The sequence below is a fragment of the Protopterus annectens genome, chromosome 12.part0 (genome assembly GCF_019279795.1).
Source record: "Protopterus annectens isolate FY-2018-M chromosome 12.part0, PAN1.0, whole genome shotgun sequence".
Classification (NCBI taxonomy): Eukaryota; Metazoa; Chordata; order Ceratodontiformes; family Protopteridae; genus Protopterus; species Protopterus annectens.
Genome location: NC_056746.1, coordinates 248,471,849 through 248,491,978, shown reverse-complemented (window position 1 = coordinate 248,491,978; position 20,130 = coordinate 248,471,849). Strand labels below are relative to the sequence as shown.

General features: G+C 41.7%; 1 protein-coding gene across 1 annotated transcript in view; it reads left to right on the top strand.

Annotated features, from left to right (window-relative positions):
- Window positions 1-8,611, top strand: part of LOC122816485 (mitochondrial Rho GTPase 2-like) — a gene marked incomplete in the record, with an annotated part of 1,688,264 nt that extends 1,679,653 nt beyond the window's left edge. Inside the window, 1 exon segment of the mRNA XM_044089310.1 lies at window positions 7,803-8,611. Within this exon segment, the coding sequence (XP_043945245.1) occupies window positions 7,803-7,920 (118 nt within the window).
- Between the last annotated feature and the right edge of the window lie 11,519 nt (window positions 8,612-20,130).

Genomic DNA, 20,130 nt, shown 5'->3' with positions numbered 1-20,130 from the left:
GCCATCTTCTTCTTCTAGGCCTAAAACTCAAACCATGCCTAGGAAACCGATGCCCAGACAGCATGGTCAGGCCTCTATGCCTAAAACACAAATTATAAGAATAGCTGAAGACCTTATTACTGTAATCAGGGGGAGCCAACCTTCCCCCTCTAAGAGACCTGGAACTGAATTTGCTTATGATACTTCTGACCAGGATTCTGAAATTTCTGTCTCCTCTGATGACCAGGAATTACCCTTATCTACCTATGAGGATTCTGATGCAGAGTTCTCTATTCCCTCTGCTTCTCCTCCAGAGGATTTTTCTTTTGGTGAAACTGTGCATACTGTTAGGGAGCATTTTCACTGGGAAAACCAGGATTACTCTGATTCTAAAAAGAGGTTTAGAGATTTCTTACTCCTGCCCCAACACAGGCCTTTAGCTATCCCTCCTGTGCTGGACATTGTTGACGATGCCTTTTCGGAATCTAGCTTGGTCCCTGACTCTCTACCTCCTGCTCCCAGAAAACCTGATAGATATTACAGGGTTCCTGATTCCCAAGTTCCTTTTTAAAAATCCTACTGCGGATCCTGAGACCATTTCACAGGGACCCAAGGGCATTAACTACATCCACAGGTGCATCTGCAAAGCATCTGCCTTTACCCCCTCTGCTCTGCCAGAAATCCAAATACTACTTGTTCATACTTGCATTAATAATTCCAAAACCTACATACAACAAATATATTATTTGGAAGCATACATGAATGATGGCAAACAGAATTGTACTGATGTACTGATGTTGACAATGAGTATTTATTATTTATTAAATTGTAAGGTGATAACTTCATTTACCCCAAGCAAGCACTAGGAGTTAAAGGTACACACTCAAAAGACTTGTACTGGAGGGAATGAGTTAAGGCTACTACTGCCAAAAATCCTACCCCCTCTGCTAGAGATTCCAGGGCCCTGGATAGATGGGGTAAGAAGGTATTCACCTCTGCAACCTTGGCCATCAGGGCCTTAAATTGCCAGTTTCATATGTTAAAGTATCAGCAGCGTATTATTGGATTGCTTAAACAGAAAATGATGTTGATTCCTGATTGTGCTGAAAATAAGGATTTACAGGATTTAATGCATTCTGCTGAACAGGTTGGAAAACATACTTTGCAATGTGGTTTTGATTCACTAGAGGCATCTTGCAGGGCTGCTGTCACCGGATCTGTACTTAGAAGGCATGCTTGGCTTAAGGAGCAATCTTTGCTAGATCATGTTAAAACTAAATTGCTGGATGCTCCCTTAAATCAGGACCACCTGTTTGGCGACAAAGCAGAAGTAGTTCTTAAAAAGATGGAGGAAAAAGCTAAATCTATGCAAACTGTTAAAGATTTCTTTCAAGTGCAGCCTCCTAGATTTAGTAGGCATTGGCCCTCAAAAAATTGGTCCTTTCCTGCCTCTTCCTGGCCTTCTCAGTTCAAACCCAGAACCAGCAGAACACCCAGGCTTCAGTCCAAGGGTACGCACAGGACTAAGCAGTGGGGGCTCCCACTTCCAAATCAGGGAGTAGTAAGACTCCCCCCTATGGTAAGCTGTCTCAATTATTTAACTAAAACTTCCAAGCACTTCTCAACTGACTGCTCCTTTAGGGGGAAAGATTGCTCTGCAAGCAAAAAACTGGGAACTCATTACCCAGGACAAATGGGTTTTAAACAGTTTTCCAAGGATACAGATTTCACTTTCACACGTTACCAACCCCAAACGGTTGGCCAGATCTACCCCCAAATCAGTGGGCAGAGGCTCAAATGCAAGTGCTCTGTCTCTTAAGATTAAAGGCTATTCATACTGTACCAGAAGAGGAAAAGGGACAAGGATTCTACTCAAGACTTTTCCTGGTACCCAGAAAAGACAACTCATGGCGTCCTATACTGGACCTGTCTGTCCTAAACACCTTTTTGGTGATTCCAAAATTCAAGATGCTAACTCTTCACCAGTTGCTTCCCATGATAGGCAACACTGGATTTTAAAGAAGGCTACCTGCACATCCCAATCAGGGAATCTTGCAGAAAATACCTACTCTTTAAAGCAGGCTGCATGCAGTATCAGTTCTCTGCACAGCTCTTTGGCTTATCTACTGCACCCAGGGTATTCACAAAGTGCCTAGCTCCAGTCATTGCATTTTGCAGGCAAAGAAATATTCAAATATACCCATACCTGGACGATTATCTAATTCAGGCAGAAAGCCAGGACATACTTCTGAATCATCTGGCATTTTTACAAAAGGTGTTAACTTGTCTGGGGTACACCATAAACGAAATCACATCTGGTACCCTGTCAACAAATTATATTCCTGGGAGCAAGCTTGAACACAACTTCCCAGATGACTTTCCTCACGCCAGAGAAACAAATTCATTTGACAACTTACTTCAAACTAGTGGCCACAAAAACCCTGCTATCTGCAAGGCAAATATTGCAAGCCTTGGGGGTTCATGGCCTCGTGCATTCTACTAATTTCATATGCAAGACTGCATATGAGGAAACTACAATGGTATCTAAAAAGCCTATGGCGTCAACATTCTCAGGATCTAGAAGCAATGATTCTATCATACCTTGCCTATGGTTAGAATTCCTTTGGTGGGCAGAGGCCTGCCACCAAAACAAGGGGCTACAATTCACTCTACTCCCTGCCACCCAAACCCTAACAGTAGATGCATCAGACTATGTATGGGGGGCTCACCTGGCAGGGAAGTGCATTCAGGGCAAATGGAACCCAAGTCAAATGCACCTGCATATCAATCAAAAATAAATGTTAGCTGTACAGAATGTTCTGACAGCCTTCAAGGACCACATTCTTCCAGGTCAATTAATGGTAAAGACGGACTACACCACTGTTATGTGGTACATAAACATAACATGCAGGGGGGGGTACCCATTTTTACCCCCTCTGCAGACTAGCCATGGCCCTGTGGAACACAACCTTGAGCTACCAAGTGCCATCTACAGGCTCAATTCCTGCCAGGAAAACTAAATACACTGTCAGACGAACTAAGCAGAAATGTCATGGACCCACACAAGGAAACTGGAACCAAAGATTTTCAACATGTTGGTCAACAAATGGGGGATCCCAGATATAGACCTGTTTGCCTCCCCCCAGAACTACCAATTGGACAAGTTCTGCACAAGGACTCCCCACAAACAAGCTTGGAAAGTGGATGCTCTGTCCTTCAGCTGGAAAAATCTATCAGTTTATGCCTTTCCTCCTCTGCCTGTCCTCTCCAAAGTACTACTAAAGATTAAACAGGACAAACCAAGGATGATACTGATTGCACCAGACTAGCCACGCCAACACTGGTACCCCCCTTTGCATAGTGTGTCACAGCTGGCCCCATGGCACCTACCTCAGACCCCTACCCTGCTGTCTCAGCAGGAGAGCCATAATCTGCATCCCCCATCTTAAAATCCTGAACCTGGCAGCCTGGCTAATTACCTAATCTCTCCGTTACCATCCCTCATTAAACAAGTGTTGGATGTCATTTTGGAGGCAAGGAAGCCTAGTACTAGAAAATCTTATGCTGAAAAATGGAAAAGATTCTGTGCCTGGAACCCAACTCGAGGGATGGCCACAGCAGCACCCAATTTACCCTTAGATTCTTTAATACTTAACAGAGATGCTTCACAGGGGCCTTTCCTTTTCCTCCATCAAAATTCATGCCTCAGCCATTTCAGCTCATTACAACACAGAACTACCCCTATTTTCTCACCCATTGCTCAAGCAGTTCCTCAGAGTGGCCAAAAAACTTAAGACCACTCAGGAAAACCCCCAACTCCAGCCTGAGACCTTAATTTTGTATTGGAAAAACTCACCCTTCCCCCTTTTGAGCCAGCTGCAACTGCAGAGTTAAAACTCCTTTCTTGGAAAACAGCTTTCCTTTTAGTAATCACTTCAGCAATAAGGATGTCTGAATTACAGGCCCTTATGGCAGTGGAGCCTTTCATCATCTTTCATGCTGGCAGGGTGTCTCTCAGGACCAATCCCTGTTTTATGCCCAAGGTGGTATCTAGTGTGGCTCTTAATCAGTCCATTCATTTGCCAACCTTTGTTTTTAATCCACAGAACAAAGAGGAATAGATACTGCACTCCTTAGATGTGCACAGACAAGTTAGATTTTACTTGGACAGGACTAAACCTCAAAGGAAATCTGAACAACTGCTGGTGGCATTTGCTGCAGGGGCAGAGGGGAAGGCTATTTCAAAGCAAACCCTTTGTAAATGGATAGGCCATTGCATTCATTTCTGCTATAAGCACCATGGAAAACCTATCCCACAGAGGATTAGACCCCATTCAACCAGGGCTGCATCTACCTCTACAGCCTTTCTCAGAGGTGTCCCTACCAGAGACATCCTAGAAGCTGCTACCTGGAATTCTGTACATACTTTCACCAAGCATTACCATTTGCCAATTTTCTCTAAATCCAGAGCTGGCTTTGCCACTGCTGTCTTGCAGGGCCTTATAGCTGGTCCTAATGCTATCTAAATTCCTCCACCCATCCTTAGCTTTGGGAATCTACCCAAATGTGATGACTGCAACAGTGAAACACGAAGAACATAGTACAGTTGTGTACACTTACCATAAATGTAGATGTTAGAGTGTATTCACTGTTGCAGTCCTGGTTACCCTCCCTCCAGCCCCCTGACTTCTTTTGGCTATACCTCTATTCTCCTTTACTATACTTAAACGCTTTGTGTTGTATTTGCTTTTTTGTTGGAGGTATAACCATGTATATTTATATTTAACTGCTTCCCATTAAGGGGGGCACCTGACATCTGGGGCAAGAAAAACTGATGTAATGGCATCGGCTGCATGCTTTATACCCCTGACTACCTGACGTCATATAAGATGAGACAGCAACCGACGCATTATCCAAGACTTTGATAATCAGGCCGACTGAGGGCTACTGCAAGCAGATAACCCAAATGTGATGGCTGCAACAATTAATACACTTGAACATCCACATTTATGGTAAGTGTACACAACTGTACTTTTCAGCTGGGATTTTGAGTAGGGCAGTGATATCATTTGCTCTCCCTGATAGAATAATAGGTTTAATTAGGAGGATAAATGAAGGACTGGAAGCAAAAATTAAGATGGGAGGTTTCTTCTTTATCAAGCTATGATGATGAACTAAAAAATTCAACTAGTATTGATAATCAAGAAAGGTTAGCTTTATTCACTACAGATATTATTTTGTACTGTGGTGCTGCGGTGGCGTTGTCGCCTCACAGTAAGACGTCCTGTTGGATTCTCAGCTAGAGCGTCTTCTGAGTGTAGACATGCATGAATGGGCGTACCTTCGTTGAAGGTTGTGCATCAGGGCCGGCAACTCGGCACGTAAAAATCTACTGCCAATCATTAGCGGACCGGAGTTCCGCTGTGGCGACAACTAACCAGGAAAAGCCGAAAGACACAACAACTTTATGAACCCAGAAAATTATATTTCAGTGTAGTGGAACATTCTGAGACAGTTTCATCTTTTCTCAGGATATAAAGTAAATTTAGATAAAACAAAGGCTATAGCAGTGAACTATGTACCTGCACAGGAATTGGTTCAGCAATACCCATATTTATGGGTACATGATAAGAGATGTATTTGGGTGCAGGGAAAAAATGATTCTATTATGGCAACTAAGGCTTTATGAAAAGAGAAAATACAGTATAAAAACTGATAAGCTGGAAGCTCTTGATTATGGATATAGATAGCAAGGTACAACCAGTGAAAATGTTTCTAATCCCTTTAGTTTATATAATAGATCTGTTATATTTTTATCAACCAGAGGCAGAATTCTGGACTGTGATTAAAGAATGGAAAGAAATGGTCTCTGAGGGAAGAGTGCAAGAGTTAAGATTAATAAGTTGATTTACCCCATTGAACAAAGGTGGTTTAGGATTACCTGATTTGAGGAGATATGTTTTGAGCGATGCAGTTAAAGTTCATATGCATAAGACAAAGCAGAGGGTTGGTTATAAATCAAAATAGAAAGGGATGATAATGAAGGCAGTGAGGGAGAGTTCAAGAAGCTTTTGACTTTGGATGCAGGTCCTTAAGGAGAATATTATATTCATAAAATAGTAGAAAGCATTTTAAGAACTAAGCCAACACAGGAAAGAAGAAGAAAGGAGATTTTATCAACTGGAATGACCACAACCAGGGATGTAGAAAAAAGGCAATAGAGAGACAGAATTTACTGAAAAAAATTAGGAAAGGAACCAAGGTATTGGAAGCAAGTAAATGGAGAGGGAAAGGTAATATAGTTGGATTAGGTCAAGCAGGTGTTTGGACTGCAGATTAGAGACTGCCTCCCATACAGGGATTGATAGGGTATATACAAAGAAAAAGGGATAGGGGAGTGATACGTGTAAGTGTAGCTCAGTTATAGTTTTGAACTATGTCTAGAGCAAAAGGTGCTGTTAAAAGTGGGATAATTAGTAGACCATATAAAATATTGATGAATAAATATAAGATTAAATCAGTGGAGGTTAGAAAAGACAGGGAAAAGAGAATACAAAGGGAGGGTGCCTATATGGCTACTGAGAGTGTAGCAAAATCCAGAAAGCTTTGGATTTTTGTGTGGAGTTATTTGCATAGGTATTTTAAACTCTAGACAGACCTCGCATTTTTTCCTCAGATAGATGACAAAAGGCTGGAGGAGTGAGGTAACTGCAGAAATGTTTTTGGAGAATGTATTGAGTTGGCAGATTTTACAAATTCACCATATAGTTTTTTCTCTGAAATTTTGGAGAACAAATGACTGTAACTAAGGAAGTTATTCTTTTGAACTGGGGTACAGGATCTGAATTGCCAAAATTTGATGAGACTTTACTAAGTGTAATGTTAATGACTGCCAAAAAAAGCAATTATTCAAAAATTTAAATTATAATCTAAACCAACTGTAATTGGTGAATTGAATTATTGTAAAGAAAATAAAAGAAATGAAGACTGGATCTTGTATAAAAAGGAAAGAGCAAACAATCAAAATGCATAGAAATAAAATGAATTGGTTGGGCGTTTCTTGCAGAATAATGTTCAAGAGGAGTGAGGTTTTAAAAGTAGGCAAGAATTGAGCAATTTATATAACATTGTGTGAATTAGAATTGTTGAAAATAAAATATATATGTATAATGCATAAAAATGAAAACTGTTTGCTATGGTTTCTTTACTTTTCTGTTCCCATATGTGTACGTATTTTACTGTCTGCAATGTAATCATTTAATAAAGATGCTTAAAAAAATAACATTTATTTTTTCAAAAATAAATTTATAATATTTTTTCCTCAAAGGATCACTCCTGATTATTTTCGTAAAATGGGAAATATTTGTCCCTTCTGCTAGATTTCATTTTACTTTGGATTTCTATTATGACAGGACCTTCAAATCATTTTCATGCCCATTGTACAGACAGAGAGAAAAGCAGGATGTTGTCCACCCATTCTGCATTAATGAATGGCATGTAAGATGGAAGCTATTCTCTGCTCAATGGAGGGGCTTTTATACAAGGTGTGAAGAAAAAAATAATGAACTAGTTCTGGTGCCTGTTTGGCAATATTTTCTTGTTGGGATCCTTCTGCTAAAGCACAGACTTAGAAATGTATTGCTTTAGTGAATGTTATCACATGACCGTACTTTTATTTATTTATTTTTTTTACTGTGTTTAAAATGGACTTTTTCAGCAGGTTGAATAACAGCAGTAACTTTGAAATAATGCTAAACAGTGCTTACCTAAATGTGTAGTGTAATGTACTGATTTTGTTTTTTTTTTTTTTTATCTTTTGACAGGCATTTGAATGAAGCAGAGATTAGCACAGCTTCCTTTTGGCTGCGAATTACATTGGGTGCTACAGTGGCAGCAGTATTGGGATTTACACTCTATAGGATCCTAGTAAAACAGAAATAATAAACAGGCATCCATTTTGGAGTGATTCTTTAGTTCCTTGATTGCTGGACAGAAGCAGGAATTGAAGACAGGATACTAAGAAACTCTGTCTGCAGAGATTCATATTTAAAATGTGGCAGAACACATTGGGTTCTTCAATGTGTACCCATCTGAGCTGGAAAGCACTGCATGGCCAAGAGGAAAATGATCCCTAAGTATTTCAGCTTTGTGAACTGCAGCTTGTTACTGCCATTCTCTGAAGTCAAGCAGTGGAAAGTGTGAATGTTACCTTTTCTTATTTCAGTGAGAAGACATTGCACTTAATGAAATTTTCACCCAAGGAATATGAATAATGCGGAAAATCCATCTCGTTCTTTTAGCATTCAGATCACTGCCACTTTGTGATCTTCCAGAGAAGAAAGACTTATCTCTGTTGTGGTGAATACCTCAACAAGATGCACATAGTTTTTCATGTCCCAGGAATTAGGTTTTATGTAGCCAGCACCTCAAGGATTTCATTTTGAGACTTTGTGTTTGGGAGCATCTAATGCAAAAATCTTTAGTAATTTTTTTTACTTCAGGGGAAAGACATTGCTGCATGCAGTCTTGCCTGTGTGTTTAACTCAAAATTTAACAGCAATAAGAATTGCAGGCCTGATACTTCTTTAATTTCCCAGATGCTGCAAATAAATATCTGACTATTTTTACAAAACATTTTGTTCAATTGTTTTTTGAAAGGAGGTTTTTTCTTTACATCTACAGTATAGTAGCAATTCTTTATTTATACTCGTTTTGAAGTTGAAGTATTCCATATTCAGATTGCCGCATTTCATTCACATTTTCTAAACCAAGGGGTTGCGTAAAGAATACCTAATATATTGCTTCAGACTTTGTCTTCAGTATGTTCGATTTATTTCATTACCCTGCTGGGAATGAAATTTAAATGCAAGAAGAAAAAAATCCAGCAGAGAGTTATATAACAGCAATCATCCTTAAGGAGGTTCTGGATTATGCGGAAATTTAATTGAAGTGAAATTCTGATTTATATCCTTGGCTGCACCTCTGGTGTTAGCCACATCACATTTCAGCATAATCCACCTGATTAAAGGTCATTACAGTATTTCCCTATAGTTTATTATATTTATATGTAAAGTCTGAAAATGAAAATCACACCCAATATTACCTTATTATATCTGTATGGTGGACTAATTTAATAGTCAAGTAAAATGTTACCACATGTCCCTCCTCCTTTGGTCTAAGATTGGGTTTATCCTGTTTTTTTTTTCAGCTCAACTTCTGTTTCTCAGAAACCCAAGTCCTTATTGTCTGCTGTCATGTGGCATGCCACTGTAGGATAGCAGTCCTAACTCTTGAGTCCATTATTTCTCCTAAGCCAGTTTTCAGGTCTTGGTCCTAGTTATTGTGGAAGAAATCCCATGTTTGGTTCTTAAAACATTGAAGCCCAATAAATGTTTTGTGACTTCCAGATGAGGAGCCATGACCCACTCCATTCTCTGTTTGGTGGAGGAGCATGACTTGTACCACTGCTCTAAGTGACACAAATGCAACCCAATCATCTGTGGGAATAAGAGGAAAAAGCTGTTAGCCTCTCTCATTACATGGAGAATGGAGGGAATTGAAGTTGCTTTTCCAATAAGGGGATTAGTGGGAGATTTTATTGTATAACTCCAGACTTTACTGGAACACTGACAAAAGCTAGAGGAAGCCATAGCATTCTGAAAGTATGTCCATTTTTGACAGAGCCTCCTGATTATCATATTTCATTTCCTTGCCCTTGCTTAGAGAGTGTTTGTGTTTATGCCTGATGTCCAATTAATTCTCATGTTGCAGTATTCTTACTGTGAGATCCTCCACATCAGGTGACCCGAACATTGGCTCCAATGCAAAGCTCAAGCCTGGTTGCTGCTAGTGCGTGGGACGTCACACATAGGGCCATAAACCAGGGGCCTTAAATGTGACATCTGCACGCACCTGAGAACTTTTCTGCTGCAGTCGAACTTCAGGATCCCTTCGCTCCACTTCTTCAAGACATCTGAAGTTAAGTACCACGTTGGGGAAACCTTATTATTGTCTTTGCTTGAGCTTAGGTTGTTGCCTGTTTCCTTAGCCAATGTCTGTTAGGAAGAGGAAATGTAGATGCAGATGTCAAATTCCATACAAAGACTCCCATGAACTTTGCTTGTTCTGCTTAGGCAGGGAACACGACCATACCTCCTGTACCATCTGCCAGTCGTTTGTTCCCAAAACTCTCAGAAGTCATTTGGCTGACCTCAAGTTTATTCTTAGAGACCCAGAGGTTAAAAAGGCTAGCTTTACAAATGGATCCAGAGTAAGCCGACCAGGCATAATTGCCAAAAAAGAAGGCCAAAGTTTCTAAGCCTATCACTTCTGCCCCTCTGTCATCTGACGCCCCGCCAACCGCCGATTTAGGGATTGAGGGACGTCTGCCTGAACAGGCACTTTCAGCGGCTACCCTTGAGGAAGCAGCTTCCGAAGTACCAGTAGACACATCACTGGAGGTTATTCCGATGACTGCCAGCTTCGAGGGGGAACCAGGCTCCACCGGACGACCATCTGTGATCCAAGATTCCGAACCCTCACCCATAGGCCAGATCCCCGAAACTAGGCCCTCAGCTTCTGCCAAATCAACTCCTTTATAAAAGAAACAAAAGACTAAGCATTTGTCTGCTGCATCTAAGGATCAACCAGACTGGCAGTCCTTTTCACAGTCCTTGCTGCAGGCCTTCATAGCCCTTAGGCCTTCAGCATCCACAGCATCCACATTGCCTGTGCTAAGCCCTAGGCCTGCCTCAGCTGTCCATATCCCTCCTACCCTCTCCCAAGAGGAAGAAGCCTCATACTCCTCCTGTGATGAGTCAGTTACTGTCCTCCCAAATAGCTTCTCCCTTTCACTACTACTCCCCAGATGAGGATATCATTGAGGGAGACATTTGGAGAAACTATTACTAAAATGAGGGAGTACTTTAAATGGGATACAGCTCAGATGACTGAAATTTAAAGAAGATATTTTGAGCTGCTCTAGGTAAAATTACCCTCCTCATCAGCCATTCCCCTGGTGATTCCAGCATATCTAGATGCACTTGCATTAGCGTCAAAGAATCCTGATTCACAACCTCCTGCTTCCCAGAGAGCTTATAAAGGTCTTTGACGAGCACAAATTTCTTGTAAAGCCCCCTTTGGCGGACCCTGCATTTCTAGCTGTGGTCCCTGACAAGCAGTCTAGACTCATCCCTTCCTCATCGCTCTTGCCTTCAGATACGTGACTCCCCACACAAGACACAAATAGCATCAAAGCTGTCCCTGGCATCTCCGTTAGCCAGACACTCAATAAGGTGCAGCTATGATGCAGCTGAGGCCTCTGCAAGATCTGCAGCATCAGCTTCTGTTTTACACGGATGTCATGGCTCAGACTGTAGCCCCTGCCTGAAGACTTTAAAACAAAAATTTTGGACGCACCCCTGGATAATAAATCCTGTTTGGCCAACAGTCTGCTGACCTGTTTAAAAGCCTGCAGGAGAACAGCAAAGAACTCCAGGACCTGAAACACTTACTGGTCTCCCCAGTACCAGTATTTTATAGGAATTACTTTGCAAAGACCTCCTTTGCCAGGAGAGCCCCCGACCCAGCCACCTCTTCTTCCTCCAGACATAGAAGGGGGTCCAGGAAACCAACCTCCTCTAGGGCAGCCACATCTCAGCCCCCCAACAGGCAGCCCTTTCAGGACAGGAATAATAACGCATGACTGCCTCAACCACCTTCCCCTCTCATCCCGCCTCTCTCACTGTTTTCCCTGCTAGAAAGAAGTCACTTCAGACCACTGGGTCCTGGCAGTAGTGGAAAAAAGGATACTTCCTGTCTTGGCAGGAAAAACCCATTCCATTAGGCATCCCCTTCCCGCCAAAGAGCCAACTACACCTAATCCCACAGATTATCCAGGACCTTCTTGTTCAGGGAACCATAGAACCCGTTCCACCTGGCCAAGAAGGAAAAGGATTCTTCTCCAGGTTATTCCTGATACCGGAAAAGGGTTGCCCTTGGAAGCCCATCCTGGACTTACCTTCATAAACCTCTTTCTGAAGGTCCCCTCATTTAGAATGCTGTCCCTTCAAATCATGCTTCCGCTGTTGCCACCCAAAGCTTTCATGGCCACTTTGGACTTGAAGGAGGCTTACCTCCACACCCTTTTCCACCCAAACCACAGGAAGTACCTACACTTGCCTAACCTCAGCCATGGCCTACTGCAGGACCAAGGGCATTCAGATCTACCCCTTCCTAGATGACATCCTCATCCTTGCAGAAAGAGAAGACACACTCAAAAACCATCTGTTCTTCTCCATGTCACTGCTCCAGAGGTTAGGATTCACACACAGTCTTAAAATCATCATCCCTGTCCCTAGCACAGGACAAAACTTTCCTGGGTTACAGGATATGGACCAACCTGATCAAGGCCTTTTTCCCTTAGGACAAGGTAACCTCCCTGGTCAGCCACTTCCAGGCATCTGTCAGCCAGGCAATTCATGCACCTCCTAGGCTTAATGGCAGCCACTAGCCAGGTTACACATGAGGAAGTTACACTGGTACCTGAAGAATGTGTGGGCTCAACCCAGCCACCCACTGAATTCTCAGATACCCTTCCTTCCATGCCTAAACACAGAATTGAAGTGGTGGATTTAGCAGGTACAACTAAACACAGGCCTACCCCTGCAGCCCACCACTCCAACTCAACTAATGCACACACAGCTGCCTCAGATCTAGGCTGGGGAGCAGCCATGAATGGCCTCAAAGTAAAAGCCCTATGGAAGCCATCCCTCCAGAAAAAGCACATCAGCGTAAGGGAGATGACTGCAGTCCACCTTGCCCTGCAGGCCTTTCTCCCACTCATAAAGCCAGGCCGCTTACAAATCTTCACAGACAATTCCACTGTAATGTGGTACATCAACAAACAGGGGGAGACCAGGCTAGCAGTGCAAGCTTGGGAGTTAGCCTCTCAGAACAACATTTCACTGCAGGCAGTCTACATCCCATCCCAGGACAACCATCAGGCGAATGCTGTCAGTAGATCATTCTCTCTGCATCACGAGTGGATGTTGCACAGAGATGTATTCCTAGACATTGTCCACCAATGGGGCACACCTCAAGTAGATTTATTTGCCTCCCCAGAACAGACAACTGAAAACCGTCTGTGCCAAGGATCCCTCTCTACTAGCTTGGACAGTGGACGTCTTCACCATCTCATGGAAGGGACTGTTTCTGTATGCTTTCCCTCCCTTCCCTCTTATTCAGAAAGTCCTACTAAAAATCAGGAGGGATATGCCAAAAATCCTGTTCGCCAAGGCAGCATTGGTTCCTCCTACTTCAATCTCTTGCCAAGGGCAATCACCACAAGTTGCCTCACAAGGTGGACCTGCTCACACAACAGAAGGGATCTCGCATTCATCCACACCTGGAGATGCTTTGCTTAACCGTCTGGGTGATCAACTTTTAATTCCCTTCAGACACCAATAGATTGAGGACGTGCTATCTGTCCTGCAGGAGGCCAGGAAACCCAATACCATGAGATCCTACATCCTACGTTTCCAAATGGGAAAGGTTCACCAAATAGTGTCTCCAAAGGCATAGGGACCCCTTTCAAGAGGATGTTCCCTGAGTCTTAACATATGTGTGTGAGCTCATAAAATCAGACCTGTCGTATTCTTCAGTGAAGGTGCACTTATCTCTGCCTGCTTACCTCTGGAACCCCCTCTTCTCTCCAGATTGGATGTTAAACTATTCCCTTAAAAGGGTTCTGCACATTAGGCTACCAAACAAACCTATCCTGCCACCTTGGGACCTAAATTATGTCCTAGAAAAACTTACACTTGCCCCATTTGATCCAGCCAGCTCTGCCTCCCTACAGATGCGCACATGGAAAACAGTCCTTCTGCTAGCCCTTACCTCAGCCAGAAGGGTTTCAGAATTACAGGCGCTTATGGCATCTCCACCCTACACTGTCTTCCACAAGGATAGGGTGACTGCACACCAACCCCTCCTTCATACCCAAAGTGGTCAATGAACTATCATTAAACCAGTTCGTTCATTTACCCACCTTCTTTCTATCTCCTAAAAATGACAGTGAGAGAATACTACACTTCCTTGATGTCCCCAGACAACTAAGATTTTACTTGGACAAAACTAAGACCATCAGAAAGTCTAATTAGCTCCATGTGTCATTCCATCCCAGGGCCCTGTGCAAGGCAGTATCCAAGCTAACTATCTATTGCTGGATAAGGAAAACTGTCTGTTTCTGCTGTTCCTACCATGGGAAACCATTACCTTATAGGGTCAGGGCACACTATACAAGTACTGTAGCTTCTTATGGGACCTTCCTCAAATGCTTGGACACAACTTCCATCTTTGAGGCAGCCACCTGGTCTTCTGCACATACTTTCACAAAACATTACAAACTGGACCATATTTCCAGAGCCAGAGCAGGATTTGCAAGGGCTATCCTTCAAGGATTCCTAGAATCTGCCACCTCTTCCTCCACCCTTCCTCCTCCTTAAGCTGCAACATGAGAATAGAAGGATATAGAATAGTTGTGTAAAGTCTTACCATAACCATAATGTCATTCTTTTCATGTTGTAGTATTCCTTCCCTCCCACTTATCCCCCCTCATTACATTCTCCTGTCTAGAGGGCATTATGGGACACTGCCTAAACTTGGTCAGACTGAGCAGTTAGGTACATTTCACCTGTCTAGAGAACATCATTGGCACTACCTAGACTACGGTTCGACTGGGCAGTCAGTTCTGAGGTCTGTGTATGCAAACATCACATTTAAGGCCCCTGGTTTATGGCCTTGCTTGTGACGTCCCATGCACTAGCAGCAACCAGGTTTGAGCTTTTGCATAGGAGCCGACATTTGGGTCACCTGAGGCGGAGGATCCCCCAGTAAGAATACTACAACATGGAAGAGAAAGACATCTATGGTTATGGTAAGATTTTACACAACTATTCTTTCTTTCGTTCAGCAGATGATGGAGACTACAGGCTCCCAACTTCAGTGGTGAATTCCAAGAGATAGGCATTGTCCATCCTTCTGTTGGTAAGCTGCGGCATATTCAAGACTGTCCAGATCCCAGGGACTAGCCTCTTGAGTTGCCTGGCTGTGACATGTGGCTTGCTGGTGGTTGTTTGCAGTTGACAGTCCAAGACAAAGACTCTTACCACCATTTCTAATGCTTTAGATTCCATATTTGGTGACAAGGTGGCAGAATGCTGTGGCCTTTGGTTTAGTATCTAAAGCACTAAAGTCTAATAAGTATTCTAGCGGCTGTCATAGAGCCACAGGCCTCTCCATGGGGCATGAGGACACTTATTCATATTAAGGAGGGTCTACTGGGTCCTCCAACACGATGGTCTGCAGGTCAGGCTCTGTAACCATCAACATCAGGTGGGACCTGATTTTGTATATATATATATATATATATATATATATATATATATATATATGTGGGAGTAATCCAGAGGGGAACATGGCTTGATCTTGTATTGATAATAGGTCTTTCAAACAACTGCACTTCTATTGGTTGTAGAATAACTTCAGAATCTAGTGCCCATTTTTTGTCACCCATACCCATCATAAAGTGCCCAGTGTGGAGCTCTGTTTGGGTGGGGTGTCTTCTTTAAGTAGTCCTAGCATTCATAGCTTATCGCAGAGACATGTAAGGAAAAGGGAACCCTTCCCCATTAAAGCTTCCCAAGTTTATACTCCTGTGAAGAAACTCATGTTCATAAGGTCCACAATGGACTGATCTGTGCTGCTGGTTCCTTCCACATAGTTACATGCAAAATGAGCATCTGCAAAAGGAGAATTCTTGACCCCTTCCATGCAGTCTGTCAACAAGGATGCTGTGTGTGTGTGTCCATATATATGTATCCTACTGCTTCCAAGGAGGCAGATGTCCTCTCCAAACTCATGGCTGACTGGAGTGAAATTCTGATTATGCATCCAAAGCAGGTTCCTTTGTGAGATCTTCATTCCACCTCTAGGTCCAGGAGGAAAATTCTTCCCCAAGAAGTAAACTTGAAGTGTTTAGGTTGCCTTGGAGACTGTTACAATATTTACTTGTCAAACTTGTAGAGAGGTCACAAAGTCTGCCTTAAACAGTAGAAAGTGTTTACTCAAGATTCATGTAATTGACCTTTCCCTGTTAAAGATATTTCTGAACCTTTAGCTTTCTGTTCTTCACTTTACCCAAAGCATTCAAAAGCTGCATCCTGCTCCCTTCTCATACTGATTTTTGAAAGCTAACAAGTCTAGGGTGTATTTTTTTCGTTATACCCTGGGGTATCTTTGCTTTCTTCCCTAGTATCTGAGTTTCTTTGTTCAGTTCAAGCCTAAGTCCTGATGGCAATCAAAGCTGACTTCTGGACCTGTATTGATTTATTAATCATTGAAGTATCTGTTTTGACCCATATGAACTGGTATTGATGCTTCTGGTGTCGGGTATATCATTGACTTTAACTGTTTTGGTCAGTGCTGTTGCTGTCAGAACCACAATGTTCTCTGCCACAGTATACCAGGTACCAGATGCTCAACACAAGTGATAAGACCAGCCCTTTCAGTATTGATTTTGGGTCTGATCTATCAAGCTCTCTTGTCGTCAGCACCAAGTGTCTTGACATTGACATATTTTTCAACGTCAGTGGCTGTATTAGCATTCCTGCATTGGTTTTCATTAACACTTTATGCTCCATCCCCAGAGAGGGCAAGTAGTGTGCTAGAACAACCTACTGCTGAGCCCTCAGCCCTCTAGTTTGTTTTTCACCAAAAGGTCAGAGAGGATGTAGCCCCCTTTGGAACATCCCACCATCACATTTGCAGCCAAGAGGGTTTCCTTCCACCTCATGTAGACCCTCTTCATAGAAGAAACCTAGGAAGACACAGTGTAAGGTGAAGCACATTGACTCCTGTCCAGAATCTGTCACTTTTGATTTGGATGATGAGGAAGATACTGACATTCCTGAATACATCCTTCCTTTACAGAAGATCCCAACAGAAACCCTGTAAATCTGTTTAGCACTCTTCATGGGTGAATTGTTTCTTTGATTGATATCCTGAAGGCTACCGCAAAGCAGCTTGATAAAACCCCCATACAGCAGCCGTAGTCCCTAAAAAGGTCAGCTGTATCCTTTGGCTTCTCAGAAAAAAAGGTCTTTTGCCTTATTCTTAGCAAGAAAACCTAGACTATACAGATAAATATAAAAGAAAAGTACAATATAAGTAATTTATGGATGACCTGAAAAGATGTTATATTGAAATGAGAAACAACAAAAAAGGAATTAAAACACTGCCAAAAAAGAAATAGGCACATTTTGGTGAAGTAGTTATGAAGATCCTGTTGAACATAACAAAGATGCTGAATGGATAGAAAAATTGTAAGAAGCAGTAAGGACTTCTCTAATATAGAGAATATGAAATGGGATGAAGTAATGGCCAGAGAAACTCAGACAGAAATTAAGAGCAGCTCCTAACTGGAAAACCTCAGGCCCAGATATGCAGTACCTAACTTCTGGCTAAAAGCATCAACATCATTGCGGAAAGATTTAGCCTTGAGTAAGAATTACTTGTAAGCGCATCCTGAACAGACACCAAACTGGTTAACAACCAAAACAATGATACTGCTCCTTAAGACTGAATCTGCAAGCCATCCTAAAAAGTGTGGAACAATAACTTGCCTGTCAACAATATACAAGCTGTGTACTTGAACTGATGCAGACAGAGTTTATAATAATTTAGAAAAAATCAATTATGGCAATAGAACAAAAGGGTAACAAAAGAAAGTTAAACAGAACAAAGGATCATTTGTGGATAAAATAGCCATAATAGAGAATTGCAAAAAGGGGAAGAATCTATGTTTTGGCATGGATAAATTACAAACAAGCACTTGAAAGCATTCGACGTTCGTGAATTAAGGAATGCTTACAAATTTGCAAGATACACCCTGTATTGATCCATTAAGTCATAGTGACCATGAACTGTGGCAAACCACGTTGCAACTGAACCATGATGAAAAGCAAATTATTATCCCAGGGATACAAATTCAAAGGGGAATATTCCAGGGTGATTCTTTGTCACTGTTGCTATTTTTGTCTTGCCCATAACCCATTAAGCTGTAGACCTATACAGATTAGATTGTGGTTACAATTTGGCTCCCAGAAACCAACTTGTTTAAAGACAGCTCCTCTACTTTTTGTAGATGATTTAAAATTGTATAGTTCAACAGATAAGGAGTTGATAGCACAGCTACAAATGGGAAAACTTTTCTCAGATGTAAGAATGTTTTCTGGTCTTGATAAGTGTGCAATAGCAACATTTAAAAAAGGAAAGTGGCAGCACCAAGAAAATGAAGAAATTATTCTAGGGCAAGAATGTTAGTAACTTGAGTAGGCGGGAGTGTATAAATATTTCAGACTAGATGAAGGATCAGCATGAACAAAGAATACTGAAAAGACTAATATTGAAAACTGCCTTGACATCTAGGAATGAAGTCCAAGCTATAAATCATTTTGCTGTTCCTGTTCTTACAGTTTTGGGATGATTGATTGGCCCCAAAATGTATTGGATAAGTTGAACAGGAGAACAAGAAAAATGATTCATATTTATCAGATGATATATCAGTGCATACCAAGATTAACTATTTCTTGCTCTGAAGGAGGTATGGGCCTCCTTGAAATTGATTACATGTATCAATCTGCGATCGTGGGATTCGGTACATATCTTCTGACCTCACCAGATCTAAACATAGTGAAAGGTTCAATGATGTGTAAGATGACATCCTTGCTTAGTTTAGCAGAAGCTTTTTGGTGTGAAGTGGGAATGGGAATCAGAGTAGAAGAAAACGAAAATCAGACGGCAAGTGAATGTGCCAAAAAACAAAAGAAATAATATAAGAAGAATCAGATGAGAAAGAAAGAAAATTGGAAAATCTTTAAATATTGTGGGAAATACAGAAACCTCCTGGAACAACCTCATGTTGACCGAGATTTGCTGAAGAAATGATTTGCCTGTAAATTATCTGAAAAACATCCAAACTAAAGGGTAAGAAGGTCACACAAACCATTCAGCCAAAACTACAAGGAGGATAAGCCAAGATAGTCTTTATTGCATAATACCTTTTACCTCCTGTAGTGTAGGCCTGTGGAATATATGAAAATGACTCATTAAGGCTATACCAGTGTTTCAGCTACATGGCTTCTGAATGCCCGTGACTTTTTACTACTTAATTCTTTATTTAGTACATTGAGGCCAGTGAAGGCAAACCCCCACTACCTGTAAATAGCCATGCTTTGGCCTTTTTCTGACCTCATCATTTGCATATATCACATACGTAGTAGCTGAAATAATATCTCTCCTTTTTTATACTTCATAAACATTAATATCCAAAATAGATGTATTGGCATTAAGTATACCGCAGACATACCTCTGAACCTTCCCATATTTGCTCGAAAATCTCAAATTTCCTCTGAAAGTAATGGAGTGCCAGAAAATTCTGAATTGCCTCTTTAAATTACCATCTCTTAATCCATTTATTCTTCTCACCTGCCACCTCATTATCAGCCCACACCCTTAGCCATGATGTCAAATGTTATAACTTCAGTAGAACAGTTACTGTATGTGAGATAATGTGATTCATGGTGATTGTGAGGGAACGGAGTAAATGGAAGTCCAGAGTAAAAGGAGAAGTCACTTGGAAAAGGAGTAGGAAGTCGCCTGAGGCTGAATTGGGTGGATTCAGAAATTGGATTCTTAATCTGGTGTTCATCATTAGATCACTTTTGTAGCATAAGCTGTGTAGGGCATATCCTGGCAAGGATTTGAGTCCAGCCAGTATTGAAAGCTTTTGAGGGACTTCCATTTGTCCATATTTACAAGGAGGCAAGAGGGCCTGCCAGCGTAAAGACAGATGTGCAGGCATCAAAATTCATATTCTTGCCATTGAAGCTACCAGCCAGACTCTGCATCTGTTATGTCTTCCGTGGTTCAGCAGTCATTGTTTTATTTGAAGAAATTTGGCTGATAAAATGTATTTATCTATCCATCTTCGTTTATCTTTGTTTACCAGTAAAGTATGACTGGTATTGATCCTATTTTCAAAGGAGCCCCAGGGAGAAATACTCCACAGTTACTACAGATATAAGTACAGAG